Source organism: Oryza brachyantha, chromosome 7, assembly GCF_000231095.2.
Source record: "Oryza brachyantha chromosome 7, ObraRS2, whole genome shotgun sequence".
Classification (NCBI taxonomy): domain Eukaryota; kingdom Viridiplantae; phylum Streptophyta; class Magnoliopsida; order Poales; family Poaceae; genus Oryza; species Oryza brachyantha.
The window spans coordinates 9,740,896-9,763,729 of record NC_023169.2 but is presented as its reverse complement, the minus strand read 5'-3'; the positions used below and the strand labels follow the sequence as shown (position 1 = coordinate 9,763,729).

General features: G+C 43.3%; 2 protein-coding genes across 2 annotated transcripts; both read left to right on the top strand.

The window, feature by feature from the left end:
- LOC107304641 lies at positions 1 to 4,686 on the top strand. Its single transcript, XM_040526301.1, has 9 exons — positions 1 to 38; positions 125 to 792; positions 925 to 1,106; positions 1,343 to 1,422; positions 1,509 to 1,759; positions 1,872 to 2,075; positions 2,136 to 2,228; positions 4,440 to 4,462; positions 4,677 to 4,686. The coding sequence occupies exons 5-9, from the start codon at positions 1,601 to 1,603 to the stop codon at positions 4,684 to 4,686; spliced, it is 489 nt and encodes a 162-aa protein (XP_040382235.1). The 5' UTR covers positions 1 to 38; positions 125 to 792; positions 925 to 1,106; positions 1,343 to 1,422; positions 1,509 to 1,600.
- A 7,705-nt stretch (positions 4,687 to 12,391) lies between these two features.
- Positions 12,392 to 13,806, top strand: LOC121055042. Its single transcript, XM_040526443.1, has 5 exons — positions 12,392 to 12,479; positions 12,584 to 12,631; positions 12,744 to 12,983; positions 13,067 to 13,112; positions 13,459 to 13,806. The coding sequence occupies exons 1-5, from the start codon at positions 12,453 to 12,455 to the stop codon at positions 13,470 to 13,472; spliced, it is 375 nt and encodes a 124-aa protein (XP_040382377.1). The 5' UTR covers positions 12,392 to 12,452; the 3' UTR covers positions 13,473 to 13,806.
- The last annotated feature ends 9,028 nt before the right edge of the window (positions 13,807 to 22,834 follow it).

Sequence of the window (22,834 nt, the reverse complement as noted above, 5' to 3'; positions counted from 1 at the left end):
TGCACCATGAAACATTCCATGAGTGGTTCAGGCTTCATGTAAGTAAAAAATGAATGTAGTTATCAATGTGAATACCCTGTCACAGAAACCATTTTTATATTAATAATATTATTCAATACTACAGGTAGCTGAATTAACCATGAGCAGTGAACAAGTAAGTGATGAAGTACAGATTCTAGCTAAAGGCCCCTTATTGGTTGCAAGGAAGTACAATAGCTATTCAATAAATGGATTCAATTTTCATACAAAGGCTTATGATGAGGGTAGGTCGGTTCAAAGTAGTGGGGTAGCAATAGTGGCACAAACTTCCTGTTATGTTGCAAACTGTGAAAACCCTATGTTTAGAAACAAGACATATTATGGGATTATTACAGAAATAATAGAGTTGGACTATTATCGCAAAGGGAATATTGTTCTTTTCAAGTGTGACTGGGTTGACAATCGGGTAGAAGGTAAATGGGTGAAGGTAGATAAATTTGATATTACTAATGTGAACTTCAAGCATTTATTCAATACTGGCAAAAATTTGGCGGATGAACCTTTCATTTTAGCATCACAAGCAATTCGGGTTTATTATGTTATGGATCCAATAGAGAAGGATTGGTGTTCTGTTGTGCAATCTAGGCCACGTGATTGCTATGAGCTAGGGGAAGTTGAAAATGAACATTTGGAGAACATTCAAGAAATACCAAATCCATGTGCTAATCTGAGCAAGTTTGGTGTTGTTGAGGATGGCAGTTATTTTAGAACAGAGTTAGGTGGTTCTATTGTTGACCCAAATGAGAAAGATAAGTAAGTGTCATTCTTTATTTCTTCTGTATTTTTTAAATCATGTTTTCACTAATTTATTTACTATGTATTACTACTGATACAAATATGTGTGCATAACTCATTACAACTGCTCACATGCAATTTTGCCTTTAGAAGGAAAAATGCAAAAAAGAGGCAGAAGTAGGGAGGTACCTTTGACTGACTATGAGAGAAGAAGGGATGACAATATTGCTGAGAACAAAATGAAAATGGCAGCTCTAAATTTAGAGTTTGCACTACAATCTTTAAGGACAGAAGGAGCTAGCTCTTCACAACAAGCTAAGAAAACTAGTAAGGTATGTTGATCAGAATTATATGTTTGTTATTAATATCATCATGTATACATAATTATAAGTCAGAGATCATCATTATTATTAAGTATAAGTGGTCTAACAAGTATTTAACTATTGTAGAAAAGGAAAGCTGTTAGATCAGTACCATGTGATGTACCTATTGAACCTCGAAATCTTCGCCCTAGACTTGCTAGAATTGAGACTACAAATGAGCATGATGCTAATGATTTATGCCCTAGGCTAGCAAGCAATGGGACTATAAATGATCATGAAGGACGCGCTGAAGATCCTCAACTTATGGCTACAGAAAACAATGGGGGTATGGTACTGAGAATTTTATTTACCATTAATTCATATCTTTCTTGACTAACAAAACTACAAATTCTATTTTTTTTCAAATTTCAGATTCCAATGGAGCGCAACCAAAGAAAAGAAATGGAAGAAAATTCACTAGAAAGGACAACATATGATATCGAGAAGACGAGGCACTAATCAAGATGGAGTTCAATGAATTTGATCAACCAGTTGGGAAAGCAGTTGTTGAGTTTCCTAATGTTGTTGGTTCACTTGTAAGAACCAAGGGTTTCCCTCTCTGCCATGATGATTGGCGACATGTTAATGCAGATGCAAAGCAATTCATTATTGATGCTTTGGAGGTATGATAATTTATCTATTTATTTTTTACCTTTGCTCAGAATCAACATTGGGTACTTGCTTTCTTTCTAAACATGTTATGAATTTCTCTTAGCTTGCTTTCATGTTTCATAGTGTGTATATGAGATGGATGAACGACTTGAAAATTATTCTTTGGCCACTGCTGGGAAGAAGTGGAAGGACTACAAAGCTGATTTGAAGAAAACTCATTTTAATGAGACAAAGACAGTGGAGGAACTTATTGCAGCTTGTGATGACAGAGTGCAACCTGAAAATTGGGTGTGGCTTGTCGATCATTGGCTATCACCAGAAGCAAAAGTAAGCTTATGATTTAACCATTAGTTATATAATTGATTATTTAGTTATTAAGTTTTTTAGGCTCGAAGCATGAGAGGGAAAATGAATCGTGACAAGCTGTTAACCCCACGTACCTCTGGCAGCAAGTTATTTGCTCGTGCTCGACATGAATGGGTAAATCTAAGTGCAGAATTTCTTTCGCAAATGTTGACTTCCATATAAACTTATTTGTTACATGACTATTTCTTGGGTGTAGGTTGAAAAACTTGGTACATGCCACGTAGAGATGAGATGTATATCAAAACACATACACGTAAAAACGGGACTCCATTGACCCATGTATTTGGACGTGAGCCTAGGTGGTATGTACGCTCTGTTGGTTTTGGACCTACCCCCTCTACTTTAGGCATGCATGGGCATCGCAAGTATACTCAAACAAAGGTTTAAGTGGCACTTCGTGGTCGACACAAAGCTGAGAAACAAGTTGCAGTCCTTCAAGGAACGGTGGATGAACTACGTGATGAGGTTGCAGAGTTGAAGAGATTGGTCTATTCTTGTCAAGGTAGAAGAGAATCTTGCCCTAATGTTGGGAGTCCATTAGAACATGGTTCTAATCCTACCCCAAATGAGCATACAGAGGATATAAGTGAGGCTGAATCTGAGCATGAAGTAAATGACCAAGAAGTGAGTTGTCGCACCTGGAGTTTTGTCCTAAGCCTAAAATCATAAAAAGAAATCCGTAAATAACAATTGGCTTAATTAACTCAGGAAAAATCCCTCTAAAACAACCAAATTTAATGAAATCGAGGCTCGCAAATCGACTAACTGGATTTAAATTCAAATTGCAGAAGTATAAAATTTGGCCAAACAAATTAATTTAAAACTCGGCAAAAGTGGGGTTTTCCTTTTTCCCTCCTTTTTCCTTTCTTTTTCCCTTCCTTCTCAAATTGGGCCGAAGTCCAATTATCCTCCTCTCTCTTTTTCTTTTCCCTCCTTCCCGGGCCGGCCCAGCCGAGCCGGCCCACCTCTCCCCGCTCGGCCGGCCAAGCCGACCGGCCTCCGGCCTTCTTCCCCCGCGCGCGCCTCCCCTCCGCCTGGGCCGCCGCCTCGGCCCAGCTCGCTCGCCCGCCCCGTCCCCACGAAGTCCGCGCCGTCTTCCTCCTCCCTCGCGCCACTGACATGTGGGGCCCACCTGTTAGCGACCGCGCCCTCCCCAGCCCGCGCCGCGCCGCGCCGGCCGAGTCCGAGTCCGCCGCCGCGCCGCAACCGCCGCCGCCGCAACGGTCGCCGCCGAGACCTCGCCGCGCCCGACTCGGTCTCCAACCTCCGCCCGCCCTAGCCGGCCTCCCGGCACTATAAATCCCCACCGCCGCCGCGCCGTCGCCCACTTTTTCCTCTCCGCCCGAGCCGCCGCCGCGCTGCCCCGTCGTCGCCGCCGTTCGATCTCGCTGTCGGGCGCCCTTCGCCGCCGTCCAGCCGCGTCATCACCTCCGCCTCGCCGTCGCCCACTTGCTGCCGCCCGGTCGTCGCCGGCGGGCATCTCCAGCACTCGTGCATCCTCTCGCCACCCGATCGCGGCCGCATCCGACCTCCTCACCGCCGCCGATCGATCTCTGCCGCCTTCGCCGATCGACCGCGCCTACCCGCATCACCACCTCCACCTTGACCTCGCCGACTCACCCGCTCGGTCGCCGCCGCTGGTGAGCGTCTCCTTCCTCCTCCCTTCTCTCTTTTCCTTCCCGGCCGACCGCCGACGAGCCGCACGCCGTCGCCGGACGTGTGCGGAGCTCGTCGTCGCCGCCGCTCGCTGCTGCCGTCGTCGCCTTCGCGACGTCGTGCGTGCCTGCGCTCGTCGCCCGGTCGTCGTCGCCGCGCCAGTCCGTCGCCGCCGCTTTGCCCGGCTGCGCCGCGCGTGCCGTCGTCGCCGTCGCCGTGCGCTGCCGCTGTCGCCGCCCCCGGCTGCCGCCGTCCGCCCGAGCCACATCTCCCCGCTCCCCTCTCTGTTTCCCCTCTCGCCGACCGACGGGTCCCACCCGTCAGTTGCCCCGCGCCCCTCCTCCCTCTCTCCTCCCGTGGGACCCACTTGTCAGCCTCTCCTCTCCCCTCTCTCCCACCGACAAGTGGCCCCCACCCGTCAGCACCCCCTCTCTCCTCGCTGACGTCAGCAGCCCCATTAATTGCGCAATAATTGATTTAGGACTTTTCTGTTTAGTTAAAAATCCAGAAAACTTCTAAAATTCATAAGTAATTCATCTAGTCTCCGTTTAGGTCCATTCAAATTTCATTAAATTCATAAAATTGTCAAGAATCCATTAAAAATACTTTCTTTTGCTATTTCAGTAGAGTTTGTGCCTGTTTTATTTATTTTTGTGCTTTGTCGCGTAGATTCGGACCCCGCCGAAGAGCCGGTTTACTTCGAGATCGTCGCCGAAGTTCCCTAGGGGCCAGAGCAAGGCAAGTGGCACTCATTCTTGATCATATTGAACCCATTATTGCAAAATTCCCCGCTTTATTTATTCAAATATGCATTGTTTTAATTAAAGTATTTTCTGTATTTATTTTCTTCGGGTAAACCTTATTATTATGCCGTTGATTATCCGACTTAATTCATGATGGACCAAGGGTAACTTGATTAGAGTTAGGACTAGGTTAATGCTTAGCCTTGCTTAGAACAAGTAGCTCATGGGATCACATTTAATCATGCTTAGTTCTGAATAGCTGAGATATTGATTCATTACCCGGTTCGGGTTAATGCCAACTAAAATATTGATAATGGTGGGCTATGGGTGCATGGTTTTGAGAGTCACACCCATGGCAATTAAGGACCGGTTCACGGGAAACCCTGGAAGTAATTAAGTGCTAACCACATGCCAAAATGGGTAAGGTGGGATTTGGAGCATGACTTCGAACTGTTTGACGTACCGAGGCAAGGGTAGGCGTGATGGAGATGGACGGGCAATCGTGGTGTAACGAAAGCCTCTGCTGCTTCCGGATCTACCAAGGCACAAGAGGGGACTGCCCGACATGGTGTAAAGGAGGGGGTGAAACCTGAAGTGTGGTGCGATTAAATAGGGAGGGTTATGTGACGGGTCCTATCACGGTCTCCTTTCCGGTATACCATGGTGGTATGTCGGCACACGTTCAAGTGTAGTGGAGTCGTGTCTTGTGGGTACAGTAGTACACCTCCGATCAGAGTATAATCTATTCGAATAGCCGTGCCCACGGTTACGGGCGAGCTCCCAGCTTCACTGTGATTAGTGAACCTTTAATAACTTGAGTAAGCTGGTTTTCACTCGGGACTACTGCAACGTGGTGTAACGTTGAGTAGTGGTTGGGCCTGTTGCAACGTGGTGTAACGTTGGACAGTGTTGTGGTATTTTACAATTGTTATTTACTTATCCTTTAATGTATTCAATTACCTTTATTCTTTTTAATCTCTGTTGTTTGTTTAACTGCTGTTTTTTTGCAACTAACCCTAGCATGCCCTTGTTAATCCTTATGCATCATTTATTACCCTCTTTTCCGTGTCGCTTGTTGAGTACGGTGGTTTGTACTCAGCCTTGCCCAACTTTTCCCCCTTCAGAGCTAGAAGTTGAGTCCGATGGAGGTGTCTCTCAGGAGTGAGCTGATCTGCCATCGAAGCTTTGCCTGTGGACTGGAGCCGTACCCGCTGGAGCTAGTCTACCTTTTCTTTCCGCTGCATTTCCGCTAGAATGTGTCATTTTCAGTTGTTTCTAAGAACGATGGTTATGTAATCAATATTATCTTTTTGTGTACCCTGGCTGGTCCTAGACAGGGGTTTTAATACACAATTAAGTTCAGAAATTCGTGTGAGGAATTTCTGGGCGTCAGAAGTTGGTATCAGAGCCTCCTTTGACCGTAGGATCAGCCCAATGGAAACCCTAAGAGCCCTCTGCTTTTCATGCTTGTGCATAGCTTGCGAAAGTTAGAGTTGTTTTGAAAATGGGTTAGTGCTTTTCAAAAGCGTGAGTCATTTAAAAAGACAAAACCCCTTTGGTTGAAAAGCGTGAGTAAATCGATTTACGGGTAAACTTTATTTACTTTGTTTCTTTTATGATTTATTTATCTTGAAATAAAATTTTGCATCTATTGATTCCAAATCCTTGTGTTCTTTAGATGGCTGACCACCCCTTGTACCACCGTGGAAACGGAATGGCTGGATTCGTGGCAGAGTTGGCAAGAGTCTCATTCACGGCAGGATACCCCTATGAGCCAGAGTACACCACGATCCACCCTCTTGAAGGTGAGTTTCCCCACCGTATCAGAAGTTGGAAGACATACCAGTGGTTTGTGAGTATCTGGAGGTGTTTCCAGATGATCTCACAACAATGCCACCAGAAAGAGAGATCGAGTTCCGTATCGATTTGGTACCAGGAACTGCACCGATCTATAAGAGACCCTACAGGATGGCAGCTAATGAGATGGCAGAAGTGAAGAAGCAAGTGGATGAACAGCTTCAGAAAGGTTACATCCGACCGAGTACCTCGCCTTGGGGTGCCCCGGTTATTTTTGTTTTGAAGAAGGACAAAACTAAGAGGATGTGTGTAGACTATCATGCTTTGAACGATGTTACCATCAAGAATAAGTACCCTCCGCCAAGGATTGATGATCTGTTTGATCAGTTGAAGGGAGCCAAAGTTTTCTCCAAGATCGATTTGAGATCAGGGTATCACCAGTTGAGAATTCGGGAAGAAGATATTCCCAAGACGGCATTCGCTACTCGCTATGGCTTGTATCAGTATACGGTAATGTCGTTTAGACTTACTAATGCCCCGGCATTCTTCATGAATCTCATGAATAAGGTGTTCATGGAATACCTGGATAAGTTTGTGGTTGTCTTCATTGATGACATTCTTATCTACTCCAAGTCAGAAGAAGAGCACGAACAACATTTGCGGATTGTGCTAGAAAAGCTAAGAGAACATCAGTTGTATGCCAAGTTCAGCAAGTGTGATTTCTGGCTGCGTGAAGTGAAGTTCCTTGGTCATGTGATAAATGCCCATGGTGTAGCAGTGGACCCCAGTAATATGGAGTCAGTAATCAAGTGGACCCCACCCAAGACGGTTCCCCAGGTCAGAAGTTTCTTAGGACTTGCGGGCTATTACCGCCGGTTCATTGAGAATTTTTCAAAGATAGCCAAACCAATGACACAGTTGTTGAAAAAGGAAGAGAAATTGAAATGGTCAAATGAGTGCGATAAGAGTTTTGAAGAGCTCAAGCAAAGGTTGGTTTTAGCACCCGTGTTGATTTTGCCAGATCAAATGAAAGACTTCCAGGTTTACTGTGATGCATCCAGGTCAGGACTTGGATGTGTGCTAATGCAAGAAGGGAAGGTGGTTGCTTATGCCTCTCGTCAGTTGAGACCACATGAGGGTAACTACCCGACTCATGATTTGGAACTAGCAGCTGTGGTGCATGCCCTAAAAATCTGGCGACACTACTTAATCGGTAACAAGTGTGAGGTGTATACGGATCATAAGAGTTTAAAGTATATCTTTACACAACCGGATTTGAACCTCCGCCAACGAAGATGGTTGGAATTGATCAAGGATTATGATTTAAGTATCCATTACCATCTAGGCAAAGCAAATGTAGTTGCAGATGCTTTGAGCCGGAAGAATTACTGCAATGCTGCGGTATCAACGGAAGTTTGTGAGCAGTTACAGCAGGAGTTTGAACGACTAAATTTGGGTTTAGTCGAAGAAGGTTTGGTGGCAGCCCTGGAAGCGCAGCCCACTTTGGTGGATCAAGTTCGCCAATCCAAAGCAAATGATCCGGAGATAGCCGAGCTAAAGAAAAATATGCGAGTTGGTAAAGCTCGAGATTTTTCAAAAGATGAACATGAAACAATCTGGATGGGAAACAGGTTGTGTGTACCAGACAACAAGGAGTTAAAGTAGTTGATACTCCAAGAAGCTCATCAAACCCAGTACTCTATTCACCCCGGGAGTACCAAGATGTATCAGGACCTCAAAGAAACGTTTTGGTGGGTTAGTATGAAGAGAGACATTGCAGAATATGTCGCCTTGTGCGATGTTTGTCAACGAGTCAAAGCAGAACACCAAAGGCCAGCAGGACTGTTGCAACCTCTTCAGATTCCAGAATGGAAATGGGAAGAAATCGGGATGGATTTCATCACGGGTTTACCGAGGACCGCTGCCGGTCATGACTCGATTTGGGTAATCGTTGATCGATTGACAAAGGTCGCTCATTTCATACCGGTTCACACTACCTACTCCGGGAAAAGACTAGCTGAGATTTACTTGGCTAGGATCATGTGTCTACATGGAGTACCTAAAAAGATCGTTTCTGACCAAGGAAGTCAATTTACTTCAAAGTTTTGGCAGAAGCTACAGAAAGAATTGGGAACCCGACTGAATTTCAGTACAGCTTATCATACACAGACAGATGGTCAAACGGAAAGGGTAAATCAGATTCTTGAGGACATGCTCAGAGCTTGCGCTCTCGACTTTGGTGGAACTTGGGATAAGAATTTACCGTATACGGAGTTCTCATATAACAACAGTTATCAAGCCAGTCTGCAGATGGCACCTTTTGAAGCATTGTATGGGCGAAAGTGTCGTACACCCCTCTTCTGGGATCAAACAGGAGAACGCCAAGTTTTTGGGACGAAAGTTTTAAGTCAGGCGGAAGAAAAAGTCAGAATAATCCGTGAAAGGTTGAAAACGGCCCAAACCAGACAGAAGAGTTATGCAGATAATCGTCGAAGGGACTTAGCCTTCGAAGCAGGAGACTATGTGTACCTCCGCGTCACACCTTTGCGAGGAGTACACCGGTTTCAGACCAAAGGAAAGTTGGCACCACGTTTCGTGGGACCACACCGGATAATGGAACGTAGGGGAGAGGTTGCGTATCAGTTAGAACTCCCTGCTAACATGGTCGGAATCCATGACGTGTTCAATGTGTCGCAGCTCAAGAAGTGTCTCCGTGTGCCTGAAGAACAGACCAACTCCGAGCACATCAATCTACAGGAAGATCTAACGTATGTGGAGAAACCAGCACGGATTCTAGAAACCAGTGAAAGGAAGACTCGGAACCGTGTGATCAGATTCTGCAGAGTTCAGTGGAGTCACCACTCAGAAGAAGAAGCGACGTGGGAAAGAGAAGATGAGCTCAAGGCCGCCCATCCGCACCTCTTCGCCAGTACCTCCGAATCTCGGGGTCGAGATTCCGTTTATGGTGGTAGGTTTGTCGCACCCGGAGTTTTGTCCTAAGCCTAAAATCGTAAAAAGAAATCCGTAAATAACAATTGGCTTAATTAACTTAGGAAAAATCCCTCTAAAAGAACCTAATTTAATGAAATCGAGGCTCGCAAATCGACTAACTGGATTTAAATTCAAATTGTAAATTTGGCCAAACAAATTAATTTAAAACTCGGCAAAAGTGGGGTTTTCCTTTTTCCCTCATTTTTCCTTTCTTTTTCCCTTCCTTCTCAAATTGGGCTGAAGTCCAATTTTCCTCCTCTCCTTTTTCTTTTTTCTCCTTTTTCTTTTCCCTCCTTCCTGGGCCGGCCCAGCCGAGCCGGCCCACCTCTCCCCGCTCCGCCGCCCAGCCGACCGGCCTCCGGCCTTCTTCCCCCGCGCGCGCGCCTCCCCTCCGCCTGGGCCGCCGCCTCAGCCCAGCTCGCTCGCCCGCGCCGCGCCCGCGAAGTCCGCGCCGTCTCCCTCCTCCCTCGCGCCACTGACAGGTGGGGCCCACCTGTCAGTGACCGCGCCCTCCCCAGCCCGTGTCGTGCCGCGCCGGCCGAGTCCGAGTCCGCTGCCGCGCCGCAACCGCCGCCGTCGCAACGGTCGCCGCCGAGACCTCGCCGCGCCCGACTCGATCTCCAACCTTCGCCCGCCCTAGCCGGCCTCCCCGCACTATAAATCCCCACCGCCGCCGCGCCGTCGCCCGCTTCTTCCTCTCCGCCCGAGCCGCCGCCGCGCTGCCCCGTCGTCGCCGCCGTTCGATCTCGCTGCCGGGCGCCCTTCGCCACCGTCCAGCCGCGTCATCACCTCCGCCTCGCCGTCGCCCACTTGCTGCCGCCCGGTCGTCGTCGGCGGGCATCTCCAGCACTCGTGCATCCTCTCGCCACCCGGTCGCGACCGCGTCCGACCTCCTCACCGCCGCCGATCGATCTCTGCCGCCTTTGCCGATCGACCGCGCCTACCCGCATCACCACCTCCGCCTCGACCTCGCCGACTCACCCGCTCGGTCGCCGCCGCTGGTGAGCGTCTCCTTCCTCCTCCCTTCTCTCTTTTCCTTCCCGGCCGACCACCGACGAGCCGCACGCCGTCGCCGGACATGTGCGGAGCTCGTCGTCGCCGCCGCACGCCGTCTTCGTGACGCCGTGCGTGCCCGCGCTCGTCGCCCGGTCGTCGTCGCCGCGCCAGTCCGTCACCGCCGCTTTGCCCGGCTGCGCCGCGTGCGCCGTCGCGCCGCCGTCGCCGTCGCCGTGCACCGCCGCTGTCGCCGCCGCCGGCTGCCGCCGTCCGCCCGAGCCACATCTCCCCGCTCCCCTCTCTGTTTCCCCTCTCGCCGACCGACGGGTCCCACCCGTCAGTTGCCCCACGCCCCTCCTCCCTCTCTCCTCCCGTGGGACCCACTTGTCAGCCTCTCCTCTCCCCTCTCTCCCACCGACAAGTGGCCCCCACCCGTCAGCACCCCCTCTCTCCTCGCTGACGTCAGCAGCCCCATTAATTGCGCAATAATTGATTTAGGACTTTTCTGTTTAGTTAAAAACCCAGAAAACTTCTAAAATTCATAAGTAATTCATCTAGTCTCCGTTTAGGTCCATTCAAATTTCATTAAATTCATAAAATTGTCAAGAATCCATTAAAAATACTTTCTTTTGCTGTTTCAGTAGAGTTTGTGCCTGTTTTATTTATTTTTGTGCTTTGTCGCGTAGATTCGGACCCCGCCGAAGAGCCGGTTTACTTCGAGATCGTCGCCGAAGTTCCCCAGGGGCCAGAGCAAGGCAAGTGGCACTCATTCTTGATCATATTGAACCCATTATTGCAAAATTCCCCGCTTTATTTATTCAAATATGCATTGTTTTAATTAAAGTATTTTCTGTATTTATTTTCTTCGGGTAAACCTTATTATTATGCCGTTGATTATCCAACTTAATTCATGATGGACCAAGGGTAACTTGATTAGAGTTAGGCCTAGGTTAATGCTTAGCCTTGCTTAGAACAAGTAGCTCATGGGATCACATTTAATCATGCTTAGTTCTGAATAGCTGAGATATTGATTCATTACCCGGTTCGGGTTAATGCCAACTAAAATATTGATAATGGTGGGCTATGGGTGCATGGTTTTGAGAGTCACACCCATGGCAATTAAGGACCGGTTCATGGGAAACCCTGAAAGTAATTAAGTGCTAACCACATGCCAAAATGGGTAAGGTGGGATTTAGAGCATGACTTCGAACTGTTTGACGTACCGAGGCAAGGGTAGGCGTGATGGAGATGGACGGGCAATCGTGGTGTAACGAAAGCCTCTGCTGCTACCGGATCTACCAAGGCACAAGAGGGGACTGCCCGACTTGGTGTAAAGGAAGGGGTGAAACCTGAAGTGTGGTGCGATTAAATAGGGAGGGTTATGTGACGGGTCCTATCACGGTCTCCTTTCCGGTATACCATGGTGGTATGTCGGTGCACGTTCAAGTGTAGTGGAGTCGTGTCTTGTGGGTACAGTAGTACACCTCCGATCAGAGTATAATCTATTCGAATAGCCGTGCCCACGGTTACGGGCGAGCTCCCAGCTTCACTGTGATTAGTGAACCTTTAATAACTTGAGTTAGCTGGTTTTCACTCGGGACTACTGCAACGTGGTGTAACGTTGAGTAGTGGTTGGGCCTGTTGCAACGTGGTGTAACGTTGGACAGTGTTGTGGTATTTTACAATTGTTATTTACTTATCCTTTAATGTATTCAATTACCTTTATTCTTTTTAATCTCTGTTGTTTGTTTAACTGCTGCTTTTTTGCAACTAACCCTAGCCTGCCCTTGTTAATCCTTATGCATCATTTATTACCCTCTTTTCCGTGTCGCTTGTTGAGTACGGTGGTTTGTACTCAGCCTTGCTCAACTTTTCCCCCTTCAGAGCTAGAAGTTGAGTCCGATGGAGGTGTTTCTCAGGAGTGAGCTGATCTGCCGTCGAAGCTTTGCCTGTGGACTGGAGCCGTACCCGCTGGAGCTAGTCTACCTTTTCTTTCCGCTGCATTTCCGCTAGAATAAGTGTCATTTTCAGTTGTTTCTAAAAACGATGGTTATGTAATCAACATTGTCTTTTTGTGTACCCTGGCTGGTCCTGGACAGGGGTTTTAATACACAATTAAGTTTAGAAATTCGTGTGAGGAATTTCTGGTTGTGACATGAGTCGACAGGCTTACTTGCAGCAGGTATATAGAACTTCATGTTTGTCTCTTTTTTTTTAAAAAAAATAACTATTTAGCTTACAGTGAGCCTTAAGGATGTGTAATTACTCAACCATATGCATGTGTAGTTACTGCGGAGGAGAGTTCCAACCATCCCAGAAAGAAGACATGAGGGGGTACAATGTCTCAAAACTTACTACTAGCAAATGTTCCTATTTTGGCTTGTCTCATGGTGATAACTTATTTTTCTGTGCTAGTTCTGTAAACATTGTGCAATATGTGTTGTAGGGAGGCCAAGAAGTCACACTACTCTCTCTTGTGACTCCTAGCAATCTTCATGTGGCTAAGGCAACTATCCAAACAAGCAACCCAAACAGATTTGTTGGTGAGACTGCTCTTGGTAGAAGATTTTGTGTAGTAGTCGTGAATTCTGTGATTAAAAGGGATGCAGTATTACCTCGCCCATATGGACGCATACAAATTATGGGAGATGCTTATGGACAATCAATTGCTTGGCCACGCACTCATGTAATGTTTAGGCTTGATTGTTTTAATTGTTACAAGCAGTGATTTGCCTCTGTATGATACTTACCAATTTTATCTTTTCAAAGATTAAGTATGATGAGAATGCAACAGGGCAAACAAGGGTTTCATCAGGTATTCAATATTCTCTTGTGTAAAAAGAACACTTTCATAGTGACTGCTTGTATTTTGGTGAAACTGATATTCTCTTTCTCTCTGTTACAGAGATAGAATATGTCACTTAGTATTATTACAATTTTTTTCACAAGCTTTAGATTGGCAACAACATAGATTTTTCTAATGACAAGTCAAAATTATATTTGGTGATCTAGCTATATATTGCTGCTTATCTTTTACATTTGCTACAAGTATGATGTTTTTTATAAAAAGTTGTAAATGTAGCAAAAATTTGTTGAAATTGTTTACCCTTCCAATTAAGATTGCATATGCAACCATGTGGCTTGTTGTCTACTTTTCTCAGGTGGTGGCAATTGATGTACTGCCCACATGAATGAAGACAACACGATGGATGTGCAAACTCATATGAGGTGCATTCCATACCTTTTCAATATCTAGCTGTAGCATGTAGCCTATATTTTGTACTTTTGAATTGTGCTAATTAGACTACACAAAGACATGAAGCGAAATATTTTGGCAACTGCTGTCATGGACATGTTCTGGATTTGGGTAGGATGGAGATATGAGGGTATTAGCTTTATCACTTGTGGTTGTACTCTTGATGTATTCAGTGAAAATTGAGAACAGCATTGTTATTCTTTTGTGAGGTTGAACCTGACTATTATGGGAGTTGTGGACCTTTTGATTAGTTTGCACGTTGATGATGGTTCACCATTGTCATTTCGATTGATTTATTCTCAGTAATAGAATATTTGTGCCTGGTTGAACTTTCAATGTGAACTAAGTGAAAGTCTATAAAAAATTATGCTAAAGTAAAAGCAATAGATCAATACTATTAATGTGCATGTTGTTCTATCAAAGAATCTGTTCTATCGAACAAACTGCCGATGAAGCAAAAACAGATGCATGCAAACTACCGGGAAATGAAAAACTGCTATTAAACCTTTAACTGTCGTTAATAATCTCATCTACCGGGGAAAAAAAGAATTACCGACAGACATCAGCCGGCATAAAATATATCTGTCGGTAAAAACTTTTCTCGACTGCTGGATCCTTGGGAGACGCTGGTGGCAGGTTGACTGTCAGCAAATGTATTTCCCGACAGACAGTTTGACGCTAATAGCTGTTTATACCGACAGACCGAGTGCTTCCATATGTAGGTCATGGTGTAGTGAGGGTCCTAGTGTTCAGGCTCCTGGGCTCCTAGGACCTGGCGTCTAGAGCTAGGGGTCCCGAGGCTGGTGCTCAAGGGCTGGAAACTGAGGTTAGTCTCCGTAGCCCAGGGTACGAGGGCTTGGGGTCTCAAGACAATAGTTCGGCCATGAATTTGCCAGGTTTCTGAGACCCCAAGCGAGGTCTCAAGTTTCTGAGAACTGGCTGGGAGCGTGTGCGTTCGGTTGGACGAGGTAATAAATAATTACACATAGCGGCTGAGTGTGTTAATCACGCATGATTCCGGCCATTAGGGAATTAATGATTGATGAGTCGATGGCTCACTAACTCCTCGCGCAAATGTTTCTCTTGTGCTAGAACTTTCATGAGAAGGTGATAGACAAATACACTCTGTTCTTTTGTTGCCACACTAGTACTCCCGGATCTATACATCCGCGTGCACGGGTGTGTGGAACGAGTAGGCCTCCGAAGCTCCGTCCACCAGTGTATCTGTATGGGTAGGTGGGCGATCATATTTTTAGGGAGCGTCTTGACGCAACTGCTCCAAACCATCAACCCCAGTGACCGCGCCATCTTCACGAGCCACCAGGTGACAACCCCGACCATGATGACCGCAGAGACAACCCTGACAACGACGTTCGTGGCAGCAACTTCAACTTACCTGGCGATGACTTGGACCCTGGCAACGATTTCAGCCCTGATGGCATGATCCCTCAATGCTAGGTGACGATTTAATCATGTCTACCAACAGTGGCAACAATGATGGCAAGTGGCAACATAGGCGTTGGCAATGTCAATGGAGGAGACGCCAGCAACAACACTGCTTCATCAAGTCAGAAAACGAACACGTTCTCAGGATATAATTCTTTTATCATTATAGTGCTAAATATTTTGATAGAAGATTGCTCTTACTGTTTATAGCATGTTCATGTTTAGCACAATGACAAGATCATTTTCACTGGTTGTTATGCTTGTTATTTATTTCTTTTGGAGTAAAATATATCGATTTATGACCATATTATCCAACATATCCACGAAGTAGAAAAAGAATACTAATCTAGTGCAACAATCCTCTCAGTAACTCTATGTACCTTGCAAACACGCACCATAAAATTTCTCTATGCAACACGACCATGTGGCCCCCCTAGTACTCACAGGCGCTTATACCGTAGCTGCTGCCGAGGAGGAAGAGCAAACTGTGATACCCATACTGTGAATCATCAAGAGAGAAGCATACGAATCCTGAATGCCTCACATGCCTAGCCGGTTGATAGCTTAATTGGAAAAACAACATGTGGTGCTTTAGTTTAGGAATCCACAGTATTGGGGAAGTTTTTGATGTTATTACAGAGGACAATATGCATGCATGATCAATCAGTTCAGGCGAGGATATCGATCACTATCTTTGGGTGATTGGAAGAGCATTGTCAGACATGGATCGATTCGTCGAGGTATTCAAATTTGCACAAAAGATATGCATTCCTCAAAATCGATTTATACCGCTTCCTTTATATATATTCTTTATTTCGTCTCTGTTGTGTGTTATATTGATTAGTATTTGCGTATGAAGAGTAAAATATTTATGCCAGTAAGGCATTTAAAATCACCATAAAAAACACACTGATTTATTATATTGTCCGGGGTTCCACAGGAAGCAATGAGACAAACAAGCATAGAATGATCTTGAGTATATGATGGAGATCGGATGGTGTACCGCTTGTTGTATAAAAATGTAAGAACTTTCCTCTGGATTTAAATTCATTAGCTATAAAGAAATTTTTTTCAGTGGTAGTACTGAAGACAAGATAGTAGATATATTTCTGGTTAGCCAATTCAATAGCCATATAGAAAGTAGGATGTAATGATAAATAAAAAAGTACAAAAATATGATAAAAAGTACAAACAATTAAAAAGATATAAAATCCTGTAAGTTCATTTGGAAGCCACTCTCTGTACATGTGTACATCAACGGCGTTCTTTATGGATGATTGTGAATATTATGGACAGTTTCTTTTAGGGATAAATTAAATATTAATACATATTATAAACCTTATAAATAGTATAGAACAAGTTATCTAAGCAATATTGATGTAGAAAGTTTTGGAGAAATCATAGTTCAATAACTACGGTATGAGTAATCCATAAGTCAATATTCAATAAGCTGTAAAGAACATCCTTGTTAAATAGCAATCACATATTTGATCAAAAAATAGCATTCACATAAGAAGATCTCTAAGCTAGGTTGTTATGATTAGGCTTGTTAGTTACAGTGTTCAAATCGCAACTAGCCATTGGCGTTCTTCGTCCTAATTGACCTCGATTGTGTGCTGATATATATTAATGCTCGTATGAAAGTTCCATGCTGTAGTTTAAGCTTCCATATTCACGCATAAGTATCGCAACCATTCTGAATCTATCATATAGTAACTTCAACTTTGAACATGGCCAGATTACTGACACCTCTCAAGCCACTGATCGACCCAACGAAAATGGTCGCTCGTCTTATCATCAGGAAATCATTTTCTTGTGACTACAACAACCGAACGAACTAGTACATCTGATCTCAAACTGAAGATCTTCAAAGACAAGAGGCTGGAGGTGCCGGATAATATAAGCAGTTGCAATTCTGAACTAGATAACGTGCTCTCTGACTTACAAGAGTACTTACCAATTTATTGTGTTTGTCGGTTTATGGCTTCTACTCCGAATGAAACTAGTTGGTAGGTGTTATCAAGTCTCGACTCTCCCAGGGAAATTACTTTCAACGGAAAGAAGTTTGAAGGGTAGTTACATAAGCTAAACATATATAAATTAGCAGACTGAAAAGATGCATATTAATTTCTCTCTATGCTGTTGATGTGTTGTCATCTATTGTTTGAAGCATGCAAAGAAAATATAATCCATTGATATATAGAACGTAGGGATGGTAATGGGTTGTGTCGGGTACGGGTAGAGCAAGTCCGTGCCTGACCTGATACCCGCTTTTGCCCGCCCGGTTGATACCCGATAGGATTGGTGGGTAAAAATCCATACCCACGCCCATACCCGTCGTGCGGGTATACCCGGTAGGTACCCAATGGGTTTTATATGATTAATATTATAATAGAAAGGTAATTAAATAAAGAGTAAAAAAATTATAAAATTATCATCAATGATTCTAAAAGAGTAATGCAAATTATAAATAAGCTAGCATTATTTCATCGAAGTTCAAGATTTTAATAGGTCAATGGAAAATAGGTATGAGAGATAGAATAAAATCAACATTTATATTAATTTCGGGTCGGGTATAGGTTACTACGGATAAAATATAAAACCCGGCTACTACCCATTAGATTTTTGGGTTACGGGCGGACGTACCCATGGACAAAAAAATAACCCCATACACATACCCATCAGGTCGGGTACACACGGATAGCCGAACCCGTGAGTAAAATTGCCATCCATGTGGATAAAATTGCCATCCTAATAGAATGTATTTTTATCGCTAATCATGACTTCAACATGGTTAATTAGATAGTTTGCGTGAGTTAGCAATCTAGTAAGTCATGCACGCATAGTAGCGCATATGTTGAATGCTTGTGTTGCATATAGGAGTTAGTTTAGTCTTAATTATGGAATAATCATATGCAGCCAGTTAGCAAGCACCCATCTTTCCGCTTCCGCTTATGCGCTTATATGTCAAAATTTAAATTTTCAACATTAAATTTAGACTTGATTTTAGGATATTTTTATTAAAGTTTATTTTCCAACGATGGTTTTTAGGTCGCTAAGAATATGTATATAAAATATTTATCTATAAATTATTTTTATTTAGAAATATGCCATTTGATTTTTCATAAAAAAGACAAACAATCATCCCCAAGTACTTCCTCCTACCAAAGTATATTTTAGGATTCAAATTTTATTCCATAATATAAACATTTCTACACTGATTCCTATAATTTCAATCATTTTAATGATTCCAAAGCTAATTAGATGCTTAAAAAGTAATCTAATCAATTCAAAATTAAAAAAATAACCACAAGAGTGGCTAAAAAGGATTTTTTTAAAAAAATATTTTATTAGTTTATGCTAATTAATAACTTTAAAATACTTATATTTTGAAACGGATAGTGTTTTGTAGCTAGGTAGAGTTACATGCATGATTAGCTAGACACATATTGCATGCAGGAGTGGTCAGGCTAGCTAGTAGACCGTACGTTCCATGTGGGTCATGTTTTATGCATGAGTTGGTGGATCGTGCAGGCCCGTGACATGCACACGAAATGGTAGCTTCTCCCGCACGTGCATGATGTGAGCAAGACTAGCTATAGAAGCTATGTACTCAGCTGTATAATTAGCGAGTGATCAATAGAGAAACTAGAAATTAATTAGCGCACATCACCACAAAATCCTATGTGTTCTCCTCTTATGTGTGTTCCAAGAGCTATTTACATGTGTTTGATTTACAGTCGTATGAGTTTAGTCTTTGGTTTTGATGCCAATCAGTATTGTCTATTAAGAGTCTTTGATATTGATGTAATTCAATCAGGTTGTCCATAAGACCAGTCTCAATGCATGTTTCATTAGGATGTCATGCACATTAAATAGGGTGCCACATCAATAAAATTGCTGACTTGGCAGGATCATTAAATGAGAGAGTTTCATGAGATAAGAGAGGAATTTCATCCCCATAAAACTTATCTGGCTCGGTTACCTAGTTTATAGTCTTGGTAACTATGCCATGAAACTATGCATATTGAGACTGACCTAGGAGTCTTTGAGATTGGTAATTCTGCATGTGGGTAGATTTAGAAGGTTTCTATTTTTTTTATAATAGGTGGTCTAAATGATTTTTCATTAAAAACAAATGTTCAACTAAAGTTGTAGATATCACAGAGGCATAGTTTCTGACAAAAATAAGTACGTAGAACTATGATATACTACTTGTTTTAGCATGTCATATCTTAATTTATGGGCAGATTCTAAATTATGCTTTCAAATGTGAATAAGGCCATTTAAGTAGAAGAATAAAAACGCGGTTTCTACATTAAAGTCGTAGGTCTTGTTCTATGAGTTTCAAAATGTATTTATTTGCAATCATTGCCTTTTTAGATTTAAAGATACAAAAACGTTAAGTAGCAGTGCCAAGTTAGCTGAGAGTGTTGTCGGGTTGAAGCAGCAAGAGCCATGTTTGAGTGTGTTCTTAGATTTTCCAATTATACGATGCAAACGAGTGTGAAGTGAAACTTGCTGTAACACACCCTGGTAGAAATTCAGTTAAAGTACGTACAAAATCCAGTGCAAAATAAAACAATGTGCGTGCAATATGCAATTTACTCTACTTATATTTTTCAAAAATGTACCAAAAGTTCTTTTACCTAAGCTCAGTTAAGAAGTTTAAAAGAATATGGTGACAATGGATAAATTTGCCTTGAAAAGTAATATAATAATATAATAAAGTTGATATACACATGGGTGATCCGATCTTTCGATGAGTTAAATATGAAAACTAGAAAAGACAACAACTCGACTACACCTTTTCTAGATATTTAATTGTGTTATGCCTTGGTGACTAATACACCTATTCAGGGTAGTTGACCTTCACAATGGAAATCAACATTGATCCTAGGAGTAAATGGAAAACACAAGTACTAACAAGATAAAAACAATTTGAATTACAAACAGAAATTGAATACACACGATGAGTTAGGGAAAATGACTATATATCCAATCATAACTTTACCTAGAAAATTAGCTATGACTAAACTTAAATCTAAATGAAACTTGAGAAATCCTAAATGAGTAACGTGCTATATATTTAAGGTGGTGGTAGGATGACCAAGGGGTTTCAAAGGTCATCTCCACCATGATGGCGTGCACTCAACTTGGGCCTCATTAAAGTGGGTTGTATACAAAGTTAGAATCCTATAGGTCCATAGAGATCTAGCATCTTGTTTATGTAATTCCCATGGACTCAAATGGAATCTGGAGGTGAGATAGTATCTGTTGGAAAGATGATTCTGAGAACTTTCCAACCAAAACTTATGGCTCTAAAAATAGCTCATTTGCAAATTGGATGGCCATCATTTTAATTCAGCGTTGTCTCGGAAGACCGAACTAGATTTCAGAACTGGCGCGAGTTTATATATAAGTCTTTTTGTTGACATATGATGTGAGGTGGTTGCATCCTAAACAGTCATTTTCAAATCAATCAACCAACAATAGCATATATACTTAATGGCGTGCGCAACCGTGGGAGTAGTGCCATCTATATATTATACATACCTTTATCAGTACATTATGTTAACTTGTATATATGTCTCAACTAGTTAAGGGGGTTAACCATCTATAGAGAAAATAAAGCATCACAATAAGAAATCGCAATGCTTAACTATGATTTACTGTAGAATTACCATATTGTTTCATCCCACGCCTACTTATGGTGTGGTTGGAGCCTGGTGGTGGGGGTCATTTCTGGCCCTTATTTATTAAAGATAACAGGTTGGAGGCTTGGTATAGTACCCACCATCCTATGATATATTGACAATACAAATAAAGGTCTCAATGCAAGCCTAGCCAATTAGCCAAATACTGAGCATAATGCTAGTTGGATGGCATCTCACGCTTCTTTTGTAAGCCAGTATACACACAAATCTAACAAACCCACCCTGTGATGTTGCCACCTGACATTATGTGATAATTTGATAACATAATCAGGATTGGATTGAATTGATCAGACCAAATCGAGACAGAATCAAGTTGACTAGACTCGTGCTAGCAGATTGAATAGAGGGACTCATAAGAACTTGATCGAGAACTATCACTCCTTCAAGCTACAAGCAGAAAATCTAGATAACTAGAAAGTATAACGATAAGAAATGGAAGGGAGTAGATGATTTGCGGTAGGAAAGTGGCACCCGGTGACAAGATGATGAGTCACGGTGCAGGAGATAAGGTTTGGGGTTATTGGATCTAATTGGCATTGGTGCCCGGTGAGCCTGATTGTGGTGGTGTTGGCAATCCAAACACCTTGGCACCTGTACAATAGAAATCTGGTACTCCTACTTAACTATTGTTTTTTTAGTGAGTCCAGCTCATAGTTTATATATGAATACATATTTACATAGGCTGATATCCTATGAAACCGAATGTTAAAATAACTTATATAGACGGACATCTTAACTTGCCAGCTTTTTTTTTTTCCATAGACACCGACACGCTACTGGTGCCCTTGTTATTTCCACAAAGTGCATAAACTGAAAATTCACAGAATGTTTATTTTAAGTACTCTAGCGGAGGTGCACAAAATATCTCCATGTCCTTCGTATATCAGAAAGTCTACAGGTCGGACGACCGTCTGGACAGGAAGAATTACTGAACCGCCGGCGCTGTGTCCAGCGCTCTCCCTCATGCTCACGCCGCATGCACTCCCCTGCACTCACATCGCCGGCGCTGCCTCCCCTGTGCGCCCCCGCTGCGCTGCTCCCTCCACCGGCGACGCCGCCGGTGCCCATCTCCGTTTCGGCGGTCATTGGCTTAGCTACTACACACTAAAACTAATTAACTGCTTAGGTACACTTGCCAATCACTAGGACTACTACTCTAGTTACATAATACTTATCGCTCTGGACAAGGTTAAGTTTTATTCTTGTTTAATTGGGTGTTTCAAGTTTTATTCTTGTTCTCTCTGTCCATATTATCTCTCTAAAAATCTCAAAACAATCTCTGCACTCAATTCATTCAGAATCATCGTTTTTACTCCTTATTTTTAACCGTTGGTTTCACTCATCCAACGTTCATCTCCTTCATTCAATTAAGTACGTAGCCTACTTACTGTCTCCACAGTTAGCCTATGTCACCCCGCGTGCATGAGAGCGCCTCAGTGAAGCAGCAGCAAGCTCAGTGGCTTTGCGCTGCATTGCTGCAACCTGGGCTTGCCGGAGACACAAAGTCGCTGCAAGGTCCAATAGAAATTCTAGATATAAAAATAGAATCCATAAAAGATACACTAGAATATTTATTTTATATTTTAATTTTCTATATCTCGTATATACGCTATAAATATATTCGCAATGGACAGTATAATATTTAACGGTAGGAAGCTTTGGGGGCGAAGGAGCGCTCGGCGAAGAAGACGAACATGGGCGTCACTTTTTGTTCATTAACTGCTTTCCTTCCGGACGGGACGACGTTGCTTAGATTTTTTGTTAACGATTTCCCTGTCGTTTCTCCATGATCTTTTTTTTTCTGAGCTCTCTTTTAATGATTTCTACTCTTTCGTTTCTGCGGAAAACGATTCATAGTGGAAAGATACTGAATGCGGCATGCAGGCTGAGTACTTGAGTATGCGTTCTCCGCTGTTTCATCTGAAAATTGTATGATCAACTGCAGAGGCAGATCAACAAACAGCTAGCCTATTGCTCTCAACACATCGTACCAACAGACCAACTAAACTACCATGTACACACCACATCAAAAGATGTGGATAGAGTCTTGGGACACAGGGCATGCTGTTTTGGCCGTAGTGACAATTGACAACAGGTAACCTTGATAGAACTTGAGCG

Bases quoted from the DNA above. Each gene is read 5' to 3' on its own strand.
- LOC107304641 (XM_040526301.1), top strand. From the start codon at position 1,601: ATGGAGTTCAATGAATTTGATCAACCAGTTGGGAAAGCAGTTGTTGAG. The intron at 1,760-1,871 runs GTATGATAATTT...CATGTTTCATAG, and splicing joins TCATTATTGATGCTTTGGAG to TGTGTATATGAGATGGATGA. The intron at 2,076-2,135 runs GTAAGCTTATGA...TAAGTTTTTTAG, and splicing joins GGCTATCACCAGAAGCAAAA to GCTCGAAGCATGAGAGGGAA.
- LOC121055042 (XM_040526443.1), top strand. From the start codon at position 12,453: ATGAGTCGACAGGCTTACTTGCAGCAG. The intron at 12,480-12,583 runs GTATATAGAACT...ATGCATGTGTAG, and splicing joins GACAGGCTTACTTGCAGCAG to TTACTGCGGAGGAGAGTTCC. The intron at 12,632-12,743 runs GTACAATGTCTC...TATGTGTTGTAG, and splicing joins CAGAAAGAAGACATGAGGGG to GGAGGCCAAGAAGTCACACT.